The sequence below is a fragment of the Pezoporus wallicus genome, unplaced genomic scaffold (assembly GCF_028554395.1).
Source record: "Pezoporus wallicus isolate ANWC-B61680 ecotype Strahan unplaced genomic scaffold, APGP_CSIRO_Pwel_v1 contig_3817, whole genome shotgun sequence".
NCBI lineage: Eukaryota > Metazoa > Chordata > Aves > Psittaciformes > Psittacidae > Pezoporus > Pezoporus wallicus.
Genome location: NW_026635157.1, coordinates 10,695,501 through 10,715,551, shown reverse-complemented (window position 1 = coordinate 10,715,551; position 20,051 = coordinate 10,695,501). Strand labels below are relative to the sequence as shown.

The window sequence follows — 20,051 nt, the reverse complement described above, 5'->3', positions numbered from 1 at the left end:
GCTACTTCTGCCTCATGTTATTCACTGCTTCTCAGGATTCGCTTGCCACTGAAATGAAGAGCGCCAGCTTTACTTCTCCATTTGACTCCATGACGGTACCTTTCACTATTTCTCCATGCATTACTTCATTGTTTTATTAACACTGTTCAGTGAACTGTGGGGACTGCTTCACTGCCACTTCCTTTTTCCCCTAATTACTTTCTTTATAATTGCTAATACAGCATTGTTTGTAGAATGTGTGCAGTCCACCAGTGAGCTTTTCTGTTCCTCATTTCCACTGCGAGACACACCTGGCTTCTTGATTTGCCAGTCATCTGACTGACATTTACCTTGACATCTGACAAGACTGAAATAAAGTGCAGCTGAAGAGTTCAGTCTTGAGCATCTCAGGTAATTATTAAGCAGCCAGGTTTAAACCCAAGACACCTTAAAGCCAGTACTAAAAAAAACCCAAACCTGGCATATTTTAATATAGGCTGGTGATCCATGCTTAGTTCACAGTCTGTGAAGGATGTGAATAAAACCTGGAAGTCATTTAAGTATGCCCTATTTTATTTTTTTTTTTTACTGACATTTCAACATCAACCTAATTATTGACCAGTATTTATCAGTAAATAATCAGTGTATGCTTGCTATGATTCCCACCGTCACTGTGTGTTTGGCACTCTCCCCCGCTCCTTGTCCTTTCTTATAGTCCTCCTGCTGGGATGAAATAAAACTGCAGTATTGGCTGATGCCGGGGAGCTGCTTTAAGCATCAACACCAACCCTCTACTAACATATACTAGCCTAGGTTTGGATTTACTGTCAGAATATTTCCTTTTACCATGTAATATGTGGAAGTGTGCCACAGAAAAGTGTGTGTTAGTTATTTTCCAATTCTTTCCTGTTGTTCCAGTACCATACCTAGTCCCTGTCTTAAAATTTTAGCCAGCCCAAATGCTATTGAAAGCATTTATACACACAGTATTATTATTAATGTAGTTGTTAAATTTTAGACGACCTGTAAAGCTTAAAATATTTAGAAACTTTACCCAGAATTATAAGAATATGATTTTTTTTTGTTTGATGATCACTGGAAGACTATCACACATTCATAACTTTGTTTGGTTCTTTGGTACTGCTGAATTTTTCCTGTGTTTTTTTTTTTTCCCTCTATTGCGCATTGATGTTGTAATGCATGGTGTTCTCTGTCAAATCAGAGCATTCGCTGTGGAAAACTAATTTTTAGATGTGCTCTATATTGTTGTGAAGATTTTTGTGATGTGTAAAAGCAGAAAGCCTAACACTAACAATACTGAAAAACTGAGTAAGGGGGAAAGAAATTTCACTGCCTGATGAGTCACTCATGACATTTTCAAAATGTTTCACAGAAAGAGCTCTTTGTCAGCAAGGCACTGCACCTTGTGCTTTGCAGGTCCCTGCTGAGTCAGGGCTCAAATAAGACTGTTGCCAATCCAAAATTATATCAGCCACAGTGCTTAAAGACAGAGCTTGCAGCTATCAAAGTTTGGGGTTTTTTTCCCAGCGGTATTGTCTTGAGATTGTGTTGTGTTTGATCCTTTGAATAGTTCCTTCACAATACTCTCAGTGGGAGGCAAAACTAGACATGAGTAGGAGCTGTAATTACCATGGTCTTGCATCGCCCCAGGCACCCCTATACAAAAGCTTTAGGGCCAGAGATTAAAAGACCTGGTGAAATTAAAGCGGGAAAATTACACTGGGCAGAAGGTATTTTACCTTCCATTGTTGCACCACTTTAAGATTAATAGAAGGGGAACAGACAGGGAGGGGTTTCTTTCTTTACCCCCTAGGTAATGTGTCTACGTTAGGCAGCTTATGGGCGTTTAACAGTTGTTAACTTCTACCTATCAGTTATTCGGCTTCCCTTATTGTTTGTGAGGTCTTTCAACAGCACCAGGGGAAACAGCGCATTAAACAAAGAGGATGGTTGTAAAACAATATAATGAAGTAAAATGGAGGACCCGTTGACAGGTGCAGGATCTGAAACTACTTTTAACTCATTTCTAAGGTGACTAGATTTCAAGTCGACAGCAAAGCATCGCTTTAAAACTTAAGTCTTGCTTCGTTTCTGTAAGAGGGAATCCTACTGTATAAAATGCATTTACGTGATCTAAGAGTACGCTGAGCTGCCTGGAAATCACTTAAGACTCTTGTAAATGTCCACTGGTGGCATGAAAGCAGCCTCGTTCATATATTACTTTTATTTCCTTTTACAGCCCGCTTAATGAGCTCTGCTTTTATACCAAGTTCCTGTCATACTGGTTTATAACTTTAGCTGACTTTTGCTGTGGTTTAATTTGATGAGACGTCAACACACCAGAAAATTGCAGAGCCAGTGTCTAGACAAGGTGGAATATTCTCAGTGCTGAGCAGCTGAAAGACTTCCAGCACATGCACAGCTGAGAAAGATACCAAATATGAAATTTGCATGGTCGCTATTTTGCAGGATTCCTGTGCTGCTGACACAGAACCAGCCATTTTGGAAGGTGGCAAGCAATTTGGTCTTTCAAGGAACAGCCACATTGCAGTTGCATTTGATGACACCAAAGTGAAAAACAGGTATATTGTTTATTTCAGCAATGAGTTTTGATTGAATAATATGAAAATAAAATGCCCCTCCTGATATTCTCAAAAGCATCTCCCAAAATCATGGGCATAATCTGAAAAAGAACACATCCCCTAATTAATGTCATTAAAAACTGCTTAATTAAAGTGTAAAATCTAGGCAATGAAGTGCCCACCTAAGTAGCTCGCACAAAACAGTTTACCTCTTTATAAAGGTTCAGGTACACACAAATCCCAGACTGATTTGCAGAAAACCAAACAGAAGAATGGAACCAGGTCATGCAACTGAGCTCATAGTTGCTTTTTCAGAACGTTTTTGGTTCAGTAACTTGCTAATTTCTTGTAACAAGCAAATCTTTATTCCCTTTTCCTCTGCTAATTAGGTTGTGTTTGCACAGTAAACAGGCAACATGACTTTGCTGTCACAGAATATAGCAATATATGCATATATGTGCTGATATGTAAAGAAATTCCAAGAGCTGCTTATAAAAATACTGCTGTGTCAAGGATTTGTGAAGCTATAACTTACTAATTGTTTATTTTTGCTCTGAAGACACGTGGTCATTAACAAATGTGCCACGCCATTCCACTAAAGCGTTTTTGCTGCCTTATAGTTTACAAGTCCATCAGCCTCACATTTATTTTTACCTATAAGGGTGCTGTACTGCATATTTTCACATACGCTATTTTTAGACAACTAGGAATATAATTAAAGTACATATGTAATCCTAGAGTCCTTGATTATCTTCTTTTCAAATAAGAATACTGGCCTGATCATTTTCATGCAATGATTTTTCACATTTCTGTTATCAACTGCTTTCAGACACTAATTTCACAGCTCGGCTTGGGCTAGATTAGTGGTGTGCAGCCAGTACAAACTTAGCATCTAGATAATTAAAATAATTTCTTAACAGGTTCTTTGCTGTAGGCAAATTTTCATTATTACCCTTCTGTCCAAGGGGTCAACAGACTTCCTCAGACACAGCCCCATTTTCTGTTGGAAGTAATCAGAATAAGTGTTTTATATGTTGATTGTAAACTCTTCTCTCTGCATCTTTAAAAGTTCTGCAACATGTCTTCAGGCAATACAACTCATTAGAAACTCAGCATTTGCCAGCTGTCACTGTACCTCACTCATCTTTGTGAGCATTATGTGTGTGGATGATGGATAATGCCACTGGAATTTTAGAAGCGCTGGGATTTTCTAGCAACTACAGCTGCAGCTGAGAATTGTATCTTGAAATTCTATGCCAAGTTTGCACTTTTGTACGTCCACAGCAAAGGGACTAATGAACATTCACATCAGGGATCAGATATGTGTGAAATGCAGTTCATGTATAACCAAATTATTTTTTTTTAACTTTGATGGACAAGCAAAATGGGCCACTAAATGTAAACTTTAGAGGAAAAGTGTACAGCAGATAGCTGTACAAAGTGTAAAGCAGATAAATTTGGCTACTCTCTGCCTCTGAATATCTTTTCCTTTGTTGCTGTTTGATTTCCAGACTTACAATTGAATTTGAAGTCCGAACAACAGCTGATTCTGGCTTGCTGTTTTACATGGCCCGCATCAACCATGCTGATTTTGCTACAGTTCAGATAAAGAATGGACTGCCTTACTTCAGCTATGATCTGGGGAGTGGAGACACCAACACAATGATTTCCAACAAAATAAATGATGGGCAGTGGCACAAGGTATAATAATCTCTAATGCTAAATTATTCTTTGTCATGCTAAAGGCAAGCTTTGTTTTGCCTTAAGATATTTGCAAAGTGTAGTCTGTTCATATACATAAAGCTAAACTTTGCAACTACGATTTTATGTAGTCTGAAAAATTTGGGTTTTCAGAGTCACTGTTAAGTACACATTACATATTCCATAAACAGAAAAGTTAGTGCTGATATTTGAAATTTGTCCTTCATGAAACATGCATTTCTGGATATATTTAGAGTATGTTCCATGTATGGCAAGGAACTGCAGAAAATTTTCCTTCCTGCCTAACAGGGCTCAGGTGAGTATCAGCTCATGATGATAGAATACACCATTAAAACCAGTTGTTTCTATGTTAATATCATCGATGAGCCATAATACTAAGAATAAAAAAAAGTAGTCACATTTAAGTAAATCTTCCCTGCATCATTAATTCCATTCATTACAGAATAAATATGATATTCCTGGATGTATTTGGCAGCCCCTTCTGTGACTTTATGAGAAGGAGCATTTGTATGCAATGCCTGTGGTATTTGAATGGTAAGGGAAGGAATAATATCACAACCATGAAGTTCAGTAGTTACTGGGCCAAGAACAGACACAGTATATTCATTAGGTAACAAGCTCGAAGGCAGTAATAAAGACAGAGAAGAAAAGAATACACGGAACTCTGTATTCAAGTTATATACTATAAGAGACATTACATTTTGGACAGGTATTTGGAAAGTCACTAGCCACATCACCATCAATGGGAAAATGAGAAAAAATTCTCATTGTCTTTTCTGCTCTGAAACCCCTTTGCAGTCATCCCTAGTCCCTCTTTGCTTCATTCCCACCCTGTTCTGCAGGAATTTTATTTTTGCTGGATATTTATTCATGAACCTTTTGATGATAGCAAATGCTCTATACCAAGGTATTTCAGGAGGGGAAAAAATAAAGTTGTAGTCATTATTTGTCTGGTTTATATAATGCCTAGGAGCACTGGCAATAGACCAGGGCCCCTTTCTGCTAGACTCTGTATAAATACAGAAAATATGTATTTTGCTCTTTTAGCTGTTTTCTCTATATTCTGAGAGAACTAACTGGAGCATATATTTCTTGTTGGAATACTGTTCTCTTTGGCCATGCAGCTTGACACTCAGTGAGAAAGGGACCCTTGTTGTAGATCTCATTTTTGTAGGAGAGAATGGAGACAAAATCCAAAGTCACAGCTCCCAAAAAAACACAAGGAAGTCCATTTTGGGAGAATGGAAAAAGGCAACTATTTTAAGAGAAGACCACAGTCTTTGTTTTAAGAAAGTAGGAGCTTCTCCTTAAGAGAATCCTTTTAGTGACAGTCTTTCCTCCATTTAAAATGGCTTAGGTTAAAAATTTTTCCCTCAGGCCTACAGAAGCCATATCATGATACTGCTATCTCTTTAGATCTTCGATAAGAGTATTTCCCAGTTCCTGTCACACTCTCCAAATCCTCCTTCTGCCCAATGTTTAATTGTCCATCTCAAACATACAGTTATCTGTAAACACCCGAGTTCGGTCCCCCACCTTCAGGCCACCCCTTATTAGTGCTCAGTCGTCCCAGATGCTTGACAGATGTTCTCCCTCTCCGAAGTAGAAACAGCCATATCAAAGAAAAGCCAAAGAAAAATGCTGTTTGTCTCTCTTCGCTATTCTGGTGGGCTAACTACTTGCTGTTTAGAAATCTGGTAACATACATGTTGCATTTTACATTTATTCCTTTTTTCTACTGAACATTCTTACACTGATTTGCAGAGATTTCAGCATAAACTTTTGGAAAGACATTGGACTGCAGTTGTTGGGGTAGAATTTCCTTAACTCTTCAGCAACTGCACTTTACCTATGCAATTCACAGCCCATTTGTCTGAACAGAAGTCATAATACCAACAGAACATAGCTGGTATTATATTTACTCTAGCATGAACTATGATCTGAGGAACATCCAAACTAGTGGAATCATAAACTCAATATTGTCTGCAAACATGTGCTGCAATAAAGATTTGCAACTGGTGCCATTAATATTCAGTATTTACTATTCCCAGTACTTAAAATTGCTGTCTGGTTCCAGGAAAACCAGTACTGTGCCATGCCTATGATAGTAACATTGAAGCTTTTTAAAGGAACCCCAAGTCTTTTCTGTAGTTCTAATAAATTATAGAATCATAGAACAATAGAACAGTTAGGGTTGGAAAGGACCTTAAGATCATAAAGTTCCAACCTCCCTGTCTTAAATAAGACACTAAACCACGTCACCCAAGGCTCTGTCCAACCTGGCCTTGAACACTGCCAGGGATGGAGCATTCACAACTTCCCCAGGCACCCAATTCCAGTGCCTCACCACCCTTACAGTAAAGAACTTCTTCCTTATATTCAATCTAAACTTCCCTTGTTTAAGTTTTAACCTGTTACCCCTTGTCCTGTCACTACAGTTCTAGTGAATAGTCCATCCCCAGCATCCCTATAGCCCCCCTTCAGATACTGGAAGGATGCTATGAGATCTGTTTATAATCATGATGCCTCCTGACCCAGAGCTCTGTTCCATGAACATCAACCATAGTTGCTGCCATAGTATTTCTGTAACAACTCCTACAACTTTCTCCTATGTTATATATTTTGCACTGTAAGGCTAGTTACAATCTGGAAATGCCTTATTTTAAGAAAACTGTCTATAATTATACTGCATTTGTGTGTATTTGTAGATAAAAGTAGTTCGAATGAAGCAAGAAGGAAGCCTTATAGTAGATGAAGTTTCAAACAGGACTGTTAGCCCCAAGAAGGCTGATATATTGGATGTTGTAGGAATGCTGTATGTTGGAGGATTGCCCATTAACTACACAACTAGAAGAATCGGTCCGGTAAGCAAGTTTGTTAAAGTTTTCTCACACTGCTTAAGTATGTCTTGGTTTGTACCTATGTCTTCCCAGTTTTGTTTTGTTTTGCTTTGCTTTTCCCTCAGACTGCTCAAGAATACAGTTAAAATGGACCTTACTTGAGGTACACTACCTTCTTTCAGTGGAAGGATCTGACTCAAAATCTAGTTAATGCAAAGAACTAGAAATAGTAGACTTAGTTACTGTTATGGAAAAGTAGAAAGATCCACACACTTCTATCCACTTGTATCACAGCTAGAGTATAAGGTCCTGAATACTACTTCCCCTTTCTCTTGGCTGTAATTTATCAAGCAATAAATGCTAAAAAGCAGTGAAAGCACCTCCTAAGAGAAACCACAAAAGCTAAAATCACGCTGGACAAAGTCCCCAGTAGTACTGCTGCTTACTGTAGTAATTGGTTTTGTGTTGTTATTAATAAACTAGGAGAGAATGTATTTTGAAGTAAGGCCATGAAAACTCTGTTGTCTGTTTCCAAATCAAATGCGCATATATCAGTTTACCACTGTTTTAGTCTAAATGCCCAGCTTCCATTCTGACACAGAAATTACCCTGGCAAACAGAGAGCCTGGAGAGGTGAATATAATTTTGGCATAAAATTTGTAGAACCAACTAGGAACACTGTATTTCCTCACCCAGGCCATTTACTGCATCTCTCTGCACAACTCCATGTCAGTCATCTCGCTTTCCTGCTGCCCTCCCACACCCCAAGATATGCCAGTATCAGAATCAGAGAAAAACCTCTTCCCCACATTATTTTTCTCTCTGTGTAGAGGGGTCTTTCAAAGCAGAAGCCAAAACTTGAGTGAGTTTAATTATAGCAAACACCAGATTAGGCATATAGTGTAGCATGATTTGAAAAAAAAAAAAACAAAAAACAAACCTGGAGTGTCAGTAGCAGCTATGTCTAGGCTCATTCCAAGTGGTTATACAGAATTGGTAAAGAGGACTGCAAAACATGGTAAGGAAACAAACCAGACTCTCAAAGAATTTACATATGAGTAAATACCACTGTAGTAAGATGGAATGGCAAATACTAGTCTATAGACAGGTAAGAGTTCATCAGTTTAGGCAGAGAAAATAAATACAGAAAAGGAATTCCTAGATCCTGCTTAAATAAGTCCCTATAATAACTTGTGAATATGGAATGAAGGAGAAGAGTAGCCACTCTAAATCTGAGAATCTTAGTTCATAAAGAAAACTGACCTCTAAGATCGTATTTCTCAGCAAATTATGGATTTTGCAGAAAGCCCAAATTCAGGCAAATCTAGTGATCATTTGGATTTACCAAACCAGATCTGAGCCACTGAAAACCAGAAAGCAATTAACTACCCCCAAAATGTAATTCCTAGTATTATCAAATTATGCTCTTTGAAATACATCTGCAATTTACAAGTCCTAATCTAAGGAGAAAGGTAATACTAAATCCTTACCTGTTTCTCCTTGTCAGAAGTAATGGAGGGAACCCATGCAGATAAATGGCTCAGTCTGGCAATAACGGTCGTGTCAGATCCTGACAGTCTTATGTGCTTTGAGATTTAAATGTGATTTCAAATGTCATTCACAGAAAGTAAAAAACAGTGCTTGCCTGTTTTTTACAGGGGTGGGTGGGAAGCCCTAGTAAAATTACCAGCAGCCAGGGAACTACATCCAGTGTTTTCATCTACTCACAAACCCCATAACCTAGTCAATTAAAAAGGTAAAGGATAGGCCATTAAGTTCCTGCATTGCTGATGTAGTTTGCTATGTTTCATTATGCCATAATTTTTTGTGTCCCCTACATTAAGCCAAGTAGATGTGACTCAGATCACATCCCTGAAAAGCAATGTAATTCATCCTCAGGATGACTGAGATTTGATTCCAATTACAATCAGATATTAAGGATTAGCCATGTAAAATTCAAGTTTTATTCAGCCCCATAAATCCAGCAGAGAAGCAGAGGAAAGTTACATTTTGATGACATGGTTTAGGCTTTTATTCTGAGCAGTGCAGCTTGCTTTGCACAGTTACACATTCTGTTTGAAATATTGACTGCAGGTCACCTATAGCATCGACGGCTGCATCAGAAATTTTAAAATGACAGAAGCACCTGTTGACCTGGATAATCCAACTTCCAGCTTCAGTGTTGGAAAATGCTTTGTCACTGCACAGAAAGGAACATACTTTGATGGAACAGGCTTTGCCAAAACAGGTAATGGACAGCAATTCTGCTGACAGGCAAAGAACAAAGAGGAGATGCTGCTTTCAAAGACTTTCAGTGCTACTTAACTCTTGTTAACTGAAGGCAGAGACCAATACTTGAAACTCTCATTGGTAATTTTTATTTATCCTGTCTAGAGACAGACTATATGACTTTCTAGCAAGGTCTCACACTAAGCAAAGCCACCATAACAGTTACTTATGTCATTTCACATGAAATGGAGTGCATTAATAATGCTGAGTTAGTTACCTTGCATTGCTGGCAACACAATTTGTGTGATGATTAGGAATAATGGATTAAATTATTTTTTTCATGTTACTATGCTTCCTCCTTTTCTCTCCAAGTTGGTGCATACAAAGTGGGAACAGACCTCCTCATGGAATTTGAATTCCGTACAACACGGCTGAATGGTGTTCTCCTAGGAGTCAGCAGCCAGAAAATGGATGGGCTTGGCATCGAATTAGTTGATGGAAAAGTGAGTAGCAAAGCAGTTTTGGTTCTTCATAGAGACTGGTTTTAGAAAGCACAGGTAGTTTAAATGCAAGCTTACTAACCCAATTTCAAGTCATCTCAAGTCAATATCAGGGCTCTCCTTTATGCAGCACTTGCCACTTACCATGTATCAAGAGGTCCTTAAACTTTTATAAAGACATTTTAAAAGATTCTGTAACACTTGATTTTCCTAAAACTGCAACATCATTGCTTAAATTAGCGAGAATATGAAAAGTTTGGGGGAAAAGCTTTGTCATTAATAATACTAGTTTCTTGTGTATATCTTTCATTTCACAATCTGGAAACCCAGTCAGTAATCTATCACTATAAAGAGCTTAGGGTGGGGAAGTCCCAAAGAGACAGCCACCACCTAGAGCCTGGTATTAAATCAGAGCTTTAATGTGTGCAGTCAGAGCATCTTGACTTTTCAGTAAAACAAACAAACAAACAAAACGGGGGAAAAAAAACCACAAAAAACCCTGTAGAACTGTTCTGAGAACTACCCAACTTCCATGTCATGCTTTCAGGTGATGTTTCACGTTGACAATGGTGCAGGCCGATTCTCTGCTATCTATGAGCCTGATGCACCAGGCAGCTTATGTGATGGACAGTGGCACAAGGTTCTTGCAAACAAGATCAAACACCGTTTAGAGCTGACTGTGGATGACAGACAAGTGGCTAGTAACAGCCCAAGCAGGGCTTCAACCTCAGCAGACACCAATGACCCTGTCTTTGTTGGAGGATATCCTGGTAAGTGTTTAACACACAAAGGATGCTTTACCTTAGGCTTTAGCAACACTGCCTTGGTAATGTTTTAAATGCAATTAGGACTAGTATGCTAAAGATTATGGGTAAAACTGCCCAAGTCTGTATTGGTTGGCATGGATGCTCATTTCTGCATCCAGCTGCATTTTGGATCAAGAAATTTTGCAGCACCAAAAGACTCTCACAGTTACCCCTGGCTGGTTTCAAATGCAGGAACTGTCACAGAGGAGCAGGCAGACTTTCTGGCTTCTGCTGCATGCACACACAGCCTCTCTCTTAAAACTTTCTGTTTAGTTACAGCATAATAGTTATGTTTCAATAGTAACAGCATTTGGCAAATATAAATTTAATTTATGAATGGCAAATTTAAATTTAACTAAATAATGCATATATGCCTTTGGGGGACCAGATCACTGTGTGTGTAAAACAGGCTGTAAAACCTGAGGAACTGAGGAATGTGAACAAGAGCTTGCACAAAGAGGTGAGAGGACACCATCTCTTCCCAACTGATCTCTCTGCTTGTGGTCTGGTGTTTTTTAAAGGGGAAAAAAAAAATCCAAATCTGCTAGTTGGTATTTTGGAAGCCCTCAAAAGAACTTGCTTCATGCATGCGGAGGTAACTGAACAGGATCCATCCAGAACTGGGCTGAGTTCTGTAACTAACTTCATCTTCCACTAAGCTGATGATGGATGTTTGTATTTATCTGTCCATAGACAATCAATAAGCTTATCTATTAGCAGTTTACTTTCTGAAAACACAGTTGTTTGCAAAGTGCCAATTTTGTTGCATTTAGAATGAAGTTTACCTCTTGTTTGCAAACAAAAAAGCTGAGTATGCTTGCAGTTATGAGTCTGCTCTATTGAATACTCAGGTCAATGGCAAGAGGCCTCTTGAGTTAATTCCTAAATGATTTTCTGGGAAATGTTTTTACTCCCATTCTAATTTTTGGTGCAGTTTATCAAAAAAGCCTTCTCTCAAGCTTCAGAACATTTTCAAAAATGTCCTTGATACTGAGATATGAAAGTTGTACTTCAGTCACAGTGGCTATTGATAAGTACTTACAACTTTGTGCCAGAAGGAAAACACCTTTCTGGCAGCCTTTTCTTAAGAGGTTTCTAACACAGGAGTTCACACTAAAGAAACACTGGAGTTACTGCCTTGCTCTGGACTGTACGTTAAGAGGAACATAGTAAGAGAAGCAAATGGAAGTAAAACTGCAATCTGTATAAAACAAGCCTACACTTAGATCATGTTGAAGTGATATTCCTAACTTCAGCCACATATATCCAAGGTTTGTTTTAACATTCCCTAATACCCATGCAGCCTCATCACAAATTTAAAAAACAGCATCACAGCATTGTGTTAAATTAGTAAGCATTTGTATTTGCCAGCCCTCTTGAGGCTTCTCCTGGCTGCATAGGTAGCACAAAACAGTTGTAAATCAGCTAGAATTACGTAGTAGAGAATATCCAGCAGAAAAAAATTTTGCCACCAGAACATGGGAATGGATATAAATTCCTGGCTACCCATAAAAGCCATTACTCATCTCCTACTATCACTCTTCCTTGTGCAAGGAGTGACAGATGGATTCAGTTATCTCATTCCTCTGTGAAACAGCATAATGCTATGACCAGTCAGTCTTCTACAGGTGTTAAATTATTTCTGCAACCGTTTATCAGTCACATAGACTTGTATCAGAGTGCATCCCCATATCTCTTTTTCACTTGGAAGAACACTGAGAAACAAGTTGGGCTATAAATTTCAGTGAGTTGAGAGAAATATTTAAGCTTCCCAGTCAAATCAACCCTCACTAATCCTCTCCTTCTTTAGTGGAAAAGATGTACTCAAATTCCTGGCTTTACTGTAAGCATGGGAAAAAAAAAAAAAAAGGAATAAATTTCACAACACTTGAAAACTCTCAAAACTGTTCCTTAAATGATATCTGAATTCCATACTGAGGAACTGGCTTTATCATGGCATTAGGGCTGAGAATTGCATCCATTTTAGCCTTTTCTTTTTTTTTTTTCTGTTATTCTGTGGATAAGTAGCTTGAGAATGTGGAGATAATCAGACTAGTGTGTATGCACCATTCTTAAGTAGCAAACTGCCATTTGGCCATTTTCCTTAACTTCCTCCATGTGACGTAAGCAAGTTACATGGCTTACAATGGCAGTTTAATGTGTTCAGATTCTGCCACTGTCATGCTAGAATAGAAAAAGGAAAGAAGATTGGATTGTTATCACTAATATAGGCATTTACCACATTCACTCATAATTTTTGACACTTTTTAATAAAGAAGATATACAAGTAAAACATATTAATATATTGCTGGGGACATCTATTCTCCTGCAGAACTCTCTGAAAACAAACTTAAATATCATCTTAACTTAATTCCTTTTGCCTTTTATTTTTTCCCCTCCTTCAGATGGCGTAACCCAGTTTGGGCTGACCACTAATATCCGTTTTAAAGGATGTATTCGATTTCTGAAGCTCACCAAGGGTACTGCTAAACCTCAAGAGATTAACTTCAGCAAAGCTTTGGAGCTGAAGGGTGTTCAACCGCTGTCATGCCCTGCAAACTAACTGTCATTCAGCTGATAGGGATCTGTTTATATAAGCACCTCAGATTTAAAAAAAAAAAAAAAAAAAAGAAAAAACCTCTCTATATACATTACGTTCATAATAAAATGTCTTTATGCAATTATTTGAGTAGTGTCTGGGATATTCAAATGGCAAAATTCACAAACCAGGCTTCTAGAGGAAGATGAAATCTAAGGAGATGAGGCAGGAGAATCCCAGAGATTATTAGCAGAGCACATATCGCTAATCTCTACTGTCATCTATTTAATTAAGTCCTTAATGTAAAATCAGCTTCCAAACTTAGACTCCACTGCCCCTGCTTGATGCTGTTAATTTGTGAGGAATTCTGAATTGAGAAGCCACCCCAGATCTTCCTTAAATAAAATTTAGAGTGCGTAGTACACTAGTACATAGATAAGGAGAAAAACATAGATGAGGAAAGTTGCTTCCCATAGATGGTCTCACTAAAATACCAAATCCTGGCGATTTTCCTCAGTGCTTTGTATTTTTTAGGGGACTATGAAATCATCACTGAAATATGGATTATCTTTTCTGTGGATCATTTCAAATTGTTTAAACTCTACTTTTGCAAAGGTTGTACTTGGACATGCAGAACATCCACTGTGCAAATGTAAAAACCACCACCTACGCAAAAGAAAAAAAAAAGCAGAAAAAAGATTTAGCAGTAAGGTAGCACAATCATGCAATTAAAAGAAAAGGGTTTTTTTATCATTATTTTTTCCCCACAGTGAGCCTTGAGTATGCTTTTTCAGAATTTTTGACATTACTAAAAAAGGCTAGCTGCTGCCAGAGAGCACTCCAGCAGGAGTGCTTTGTATTTTACAGAAGGGCTCTTTGGCATATGTTTCTCTAAATTGCCATGGGAAAAAACACCTTTATAGTAGAAAAGTGCATTAACGAGACAGTAATAAATATTATCAACTATATGGGGCATCTACCATTGATCAGATACACCTGAAGAGAAAACACCTAACTCCAGTTAAGCCCTGCAGTAACTGACTTCAGCAGGTATTCTAGATTTCAGTTGCAACTGGCCCTTTAATGTTAATTGTGAGTGGCTGTGCAATGTTATGCACATTCAAAGTGTTAAGAATTAGTAAAGCATACATTTGTCTCTGAAAAACTCTAGTTATGAGACATCTACTGTCTTACTGTGTTCTAGTGCTACTAACAAACATACAGAAAATATTATTGTGTTTCTATTTTATTCTTTCTGTGTCCATAGTATTTACCTACTCTAACCCTTATAATATTTCAGGATAGTTTGAACAGCTCAAGAAAAACAGGCCACACCACTTCAAATACAGTTGAATATTCCCAAAATTCTTGAAAACTATGAACAAATGAAGCCCTAAGACTTTTCTGCAAGGAGAAGTATGTTACTGGCATGAATTTCTCACAACACCTCGAACAGGCAAGCCACTTGGCCCATTAGACTCCCTGGGCATTATCTAGTTTAAAGACACATTTCCTAACCTCTAGGTTCTATTCAGCACTTTGGTTTCTTTTTTAATACCAACTTGCTTGCAAAATTGGGGTATGTCGGGGTTTTTCTGGACTCAGAGACACAAAGGAAGTTGGCATGCTGAGAAGTAAACTGAGAGTAAAGCACCATGAGTTAATACCACACTTTGCCCTCAGAGGCAGGAAACTGCCACTGCTCTGCTCAGTGCTGCATCAGCAATGGTCTTTCACATAAAGATGGCTTTGCCTTCAAAAAAAAAATACTGGAGTTTCTGCATTAAAAAAAAAGGAAAGAAAAAAAGAGAAGCATTTATTTTCCTTGCTCTGCTGAATTATTTTTCCTTTGCATGGCCTTCCAGGAATGTGTGGGACAGCAAAAACAATGAAACAATGCACATTATTACATTTCTTGAACTTTTGGGTGGAAAGAATCAACCAGCTGCTGTCCTCTGCTAGTGGAAAAAAAATGAGTAGGCTGAAACAACAGCTACTTCAGCAAATAAATAGCCATGCTAAAAGGAAACACAAAAACCTGCCTAATGTGTTTTCATGCATTGGCAAGTGGATGCACCAAGTACTGTTAGTAAAGCTTTCTGCCTTTGAAGATTCAGTAAAGCATCTGGGAATGATCCCAACTCCCTATTTATTACTTTTGCCATGCAACAAATTCATAGATTGGTGGACTCCAGATAAAGACTGAAATTTCCTGAAACTAGTGGTTTGCAAACCTCAAAGCCATATGCAAACTGCTATCCATTAGCTAGCTCACTGTTGATCATGCCAGCAGCAATGTAGTATCTTTCAAATTCAAGACTGCAAACTAGTAAACATCTACAGGACACAAGTATTTAAACCCTTATTTTGATGGATTTTTTACATACAGAAGTTTTTATTGTCCTTTTTTTTTTTTCTTTTTTGTTTGCACACACATTAAATATGCTTTGCTGCTAAACTCCAAAACTGAAAATTTCACATGCAGGTGTTTTTTTAATTCTGTTTAAGATAGACCCTGTTGACTGAAGTCACTTTTAGGCACTCAGAATTAACATTCCCTCTGAATGGAATAAATCCCTCTTCATCTCTAGCTTTAGGCAAACTGATGTATGAGAAAAGCTGTGCTTTTGATTTTAAATACAACTAGTTTTCTAGTTTCTTTGTAAAAAATAATTTTACTTGTTCTTTCTATCAAATCATACTTTCAGCTCTTTACAAGAGCTTATAAAGGGAAAATCATTTTGCTGGCGTAATATTCCTCTTTAGAATGCACAAGAAAATGTTTAAATGCTTAAAAATCCAACCGATTTTCCCTGTCTCTCTTTTAACATAGAAATCACCAGGAATGCCAGTTCCAGCCTTCCCTTGTTCAGCCACGAGGCTTCTGGGACATCCCAGATGCCAGCTGAGGAGTTTCTCGGTACATGCAACTGGTATTTTTCACCGAGCTGTTTAGGACCAACAAGAAAAAGTGTATGCCACACCTTTCATAAGAATGCACCTACTAAAGGACTCACAAAAGATCCCTATCACCACATATACACCAGTTTTAAAACCCTTAAAAAAGACCTTGCAGTTTTCAGCTGAGAAGGATTTCTATGAAAGCCTATAAAACTCATCTGAAACTACCCTATGGAATGAACGATATTATTTTCACAGCAATTCAGTGAGATACCATAGGTAGACCACTGAATTTCTAACGTAAGATTTTTTTTTTCTTTTTTTTATCAATTGCATTTCCTAATGACCAAACCCTAACAGTTCTTCAATCATCCACCAAGTCTTACAGCATACATATAAGCTGAAAGACTTCTGGTATAAATATGTAGCAATAAACATCAATTTCACGGGTTCATGCTTCATATATAGACACAAAACCATCCAGACCTTTCTTCAAAATAATTTGTTAAATATACTGCTGATGAGACATGCAATGGAATTGAAACAAAACCCCAAATTATTTAGTCTATATATTTCTATGCTGTCATTTACAAATAATTCCCTCAGATACCTGAAGTCCCAGATAATTCCCAACATGATAACATCTATTTCAACTCCAAAACCCAAACCTTTCCTTTTCAAGTTTAGTGGACAACATAGCATAAAGTGACAGCACTTCAGAAACTAAAGTATCTAGCTTAAGCAAAGAAAATCCTAGGGAAATATCTCCAACAGCCAGTGCTCTCGTACACTTTTCATGCTCCCACTGGGACCAACATCAGAACCTTTCGACAAAATCTAACATAGTCTCACAATTTTCACTTGGCTGTGGAGTTACTTTTTTCAAAGAGAACTGCACAAAACTCTCCTAATTCTAGAGTCACCTCCTTTTTCCCTTATTTTTCAAAAGGATGTCTGAGTACAAAATTAAACTGATACTTTCTGCTTGCCCTGTCTTTACCTAACAGTCTATAATAACGATAATGAAAGTAGATGTCTTGAGTTTCGAAGACTAACTTTTATGATAGTATTATGAAATACTCTGCAAAGCTTAACAATCTACTGTGACATCTCCCCTTTTAATCATAATTTATTTTGACAACTGTAGTACTTCAAGTTGGCATTGAGCAAGGAAGGATGACTGGCACTTGAGGCCCTAGAGTGGCTAAATTTCCTGTGGTTTTACTTCATTATGATTCTGTACTGAAATATAGCATGAATTTGATTTAAACAGCCAAAGGCCTCACTCTTTCACCAAGTTTCATGTCAACAGAATGGCTGCCTGAGAGAGGAAGAACTGGCCACATGTACGCCCTTCCTCCTGCATTGAGGGAACACAGCATGTAGACTGACAGAAGCTTCTACATCCCTCGGGGGCATAAATAGGTAGAATAAATCAGGTCGCTTTCCTTCACAACTCTGAATGGTTTGAAGTTGAAGTGCTTCTTAAGCACTGAGATGCCTGGAGGTGTAGACAGGCCTAAGACAGCATAGACTGACACCTCTACAGTTCGCACCACTTTCCCTCACTTGAAGATTCAGGAAAGATGCAAATACTACGAGTTATTCTAGTATTTCTTATTTAGCACCTGCTCAAGCAACACCTCTATTTCATTCCTCTTTTAAAAATCCTATTTTTATGTTAAATTTGCTTGAGGGAAAGTCATTGCTCCTCTTAGTTTTCTTAGTGTCTTTTTCTTTCTCTGCCTTGTGGACAAGTATATCCTACAACTAGGGGGGAGGGGAGGCTTAAAAGAAATATTGCTGCTTGGAAACAAATGATGTGATGTCAATCTGTTATGATAAACCAGTCAGACTACAGGTTTTCCTTAAAATGACCAGAGGAAACAACAGGCTTTCATTCACCATATCTGCAAATGTCACTTCTAGAGCTCTTCTGGCTCCTAATGCCCCAGAATCCAAATTATAAACTTGGTCCATCAACTGAGACAGCAGGGCTGCATGCCCAGACTATGCCAGCAACCAACAAGCAGCAAACTTTGTTCACTCCAGAAGCTGCAGACAGTCCAACTACCACCCTGGGTGTTTTATTTCATGTCATTGGTAAAGCCTTTCTTCCCAATTGCACTTGGTAGTTTGCTGCAATTCACTGTGGCAGCCAGTGTCATTACTCTTGACTAAATAGAGCAGAACCTCAGTTTAGGGAAAAGCTTCCAGATATAGCTAACATCAAACATTACTATCTAGTTTCTTTTCCACAAAAAAAAAAACAAAAACAAAAAAAAAAGCCATCTCCCTAGTAAACCTGAGATGAAAGCACCACTTTGTCACAGAGCTGCAGCATTTGAAGAAATTAGCCTTACATATGTATGAACCTAGTTCATCCTCTCCTATTTGCTGAGTGATGGCCTAGGCAGTAATTCCCTATCTATGTTTGTGCACAAGGCTTCTCTGGTGTTAATGCCTTTCCTTAACAGGCATCAATACTCCGTGCCCATACTTGGCAAATGTCCTGGTGTGGGAAAGACCAAGGAGCAGTGGAAGAAGAGCTGGGCAGTTTAGCAAAGGAACAAGAGTTGGGTAGTTTACATACTTGCAAAGATATTTCAACTCATCCTTCTTATATCTAGCAATTCCAGCTTCAGAGAGATTTCTCTTTCCTGAGCCAGTTCAAGACAGCAGACATAACAGCAATTCAGTTCTGTAGCTGGCCAAATGCATGCACACTTCAAGATAAGGGCAATTTTACAGTTCTCCTTCATTTATCAAAACTGACAGGCACTGTGCATTATGATTTTCTTGTAACGGTTTGACTGTAAATTTACCCTCAGCAAGATCCTTTTATGTGCATTCAAACTAATTTACCTCTCACTGATCAAGTCCTAACTTGTAATTTGCTTAAATGCAGAGCCTAAATTGACTAAATCAAATGCATTTGCGCAAACTCAATAAACAGAACCATTATCCCTGAAATAAGCAAGTCTCCTAAGAGCATCAAATGCTTCCTTACAGAGGAAAGGTTGGCTCAGGCATCAACCACCACTCCAGCTAATGACCGTGTTTCTCCCTCTATTTCATTAGCCAGTCTGAAGACTTGAATTTTTTTTCCTCTCTAAATGGAAGGGCAAGAAGCAGACATAACTTTATCAAGTACTGCAATCAAAGCAACTAAAGCTCATTTTCCAGTGTAATGAAAAGGAACCAGTAGAGAAAGATACATTTAAATATCCCTGTTAATGCATGCATTAGCTAAGCCATAGCCATGCTTAAAGATCTCAACCGCCTAGCACGCTGTATTCATTTGCAGAGAAGGTCATAAAATTATTGGAGCACTGTGTCAGTACATTTTTTTATAGGAGTGCAAATACGGTTGAGTCATACTAATCTGTCTCCAACTTTGTGCTTAGAAAGGAGCATTGATTTGCAATTGCAAACTAACCATTTAAAAACTAAGGCATAGCCATCAGTCAAAAATGCATTCAGCTTAATGAAGGATGCCCAAACCAGAATCAACCTGGAAGGGGTGGAAGAATCTTTATCAACTGCACCCCAACCTACACCAAGTATTTCACTAGTGTAAATTCAGTTCACTTGTTTTGTAATTCAAACTTAATGGCGGCAATAACAATGGAAGCCACAATCTAGTACTTTACACCAGTTTAAGAAAACCTGTGTTGGATTAAAAGTATTTAAAGCTTCATGCTTATTGAAAATAGTATCTGAATGGCATGTGGTACACCACACATACACATACCAAGAGTTCTTCTAATATGGAGAATTATTACTGCAGGGCAGTACTGCTACACTAAGTATGTTCAGTTGAAGTTACTACCATGGATACACCTTCAAGCTGTGATGCAAAGTTCATTCTGAGTTAAAAGTTCAAATTTCAAGTATCTAGTTACTATAAAAAAAAAGTATTACCAAAATTA

At 38.1% G+C, this 20,051-nt stretch overlaps 1 protein-coding gene across 6 annotated transcripts in view; it reads left to right on the top strand.

Moving 5' to 3' along the window:
- LAMA2 (laminin subunit alpha 2) overlaps positions 1 to 13,363 on the top strand; it is a 368,416-nt gene extending 355,053 nt beyond the window's left edge. For 4 of the 6 annotated variants that reach the window (XM_057408938.1, XM_057408924.1, XM_057408905.1 and 1 more), the window contains 8 exons: positions 36 to 95; positions 2,470 to 2,582; positions 4,094 to 4,283; positions 7,013 to 7,168; positions 9,239 to 9,392; positions 9,746 to 9,876; positions 10,421 to 10,643; positions 13,085 to 13,363. In XM_057408938.1, the coding sequence (XP_057264921.1) occupies positions 36 to 95; positions 2,470 to 2,582; positions 4,094 to 4,283; positions 7,013 to 7,168; positions 9,239 to 9,392; positions 9,746 to 9,876; positions 10,421 to 10,643; positions 13,085 to 13,242 (1,185 nt within the window). In that variant the 3' untranslated portion in view covers positions 13,243 to 13,363. The remainder of the gene's footprint in view (positions 1 to 35; positions 96 to 2,469; positions 2,583 to 4,093; positions 4,284 to 7,012; positions 7,169 to 9,238; positions 9,393 to 9,745; positions 9,877 to 10,420; positions 10,644 to 13,084) is intronic. The other 2 variants (XM_057408930.1, XM_057408914.1) reach the window with 1 other exon arrangement.
- Positions 13,364 to 20,051: the final 6,688 nt, after the last annotated feature.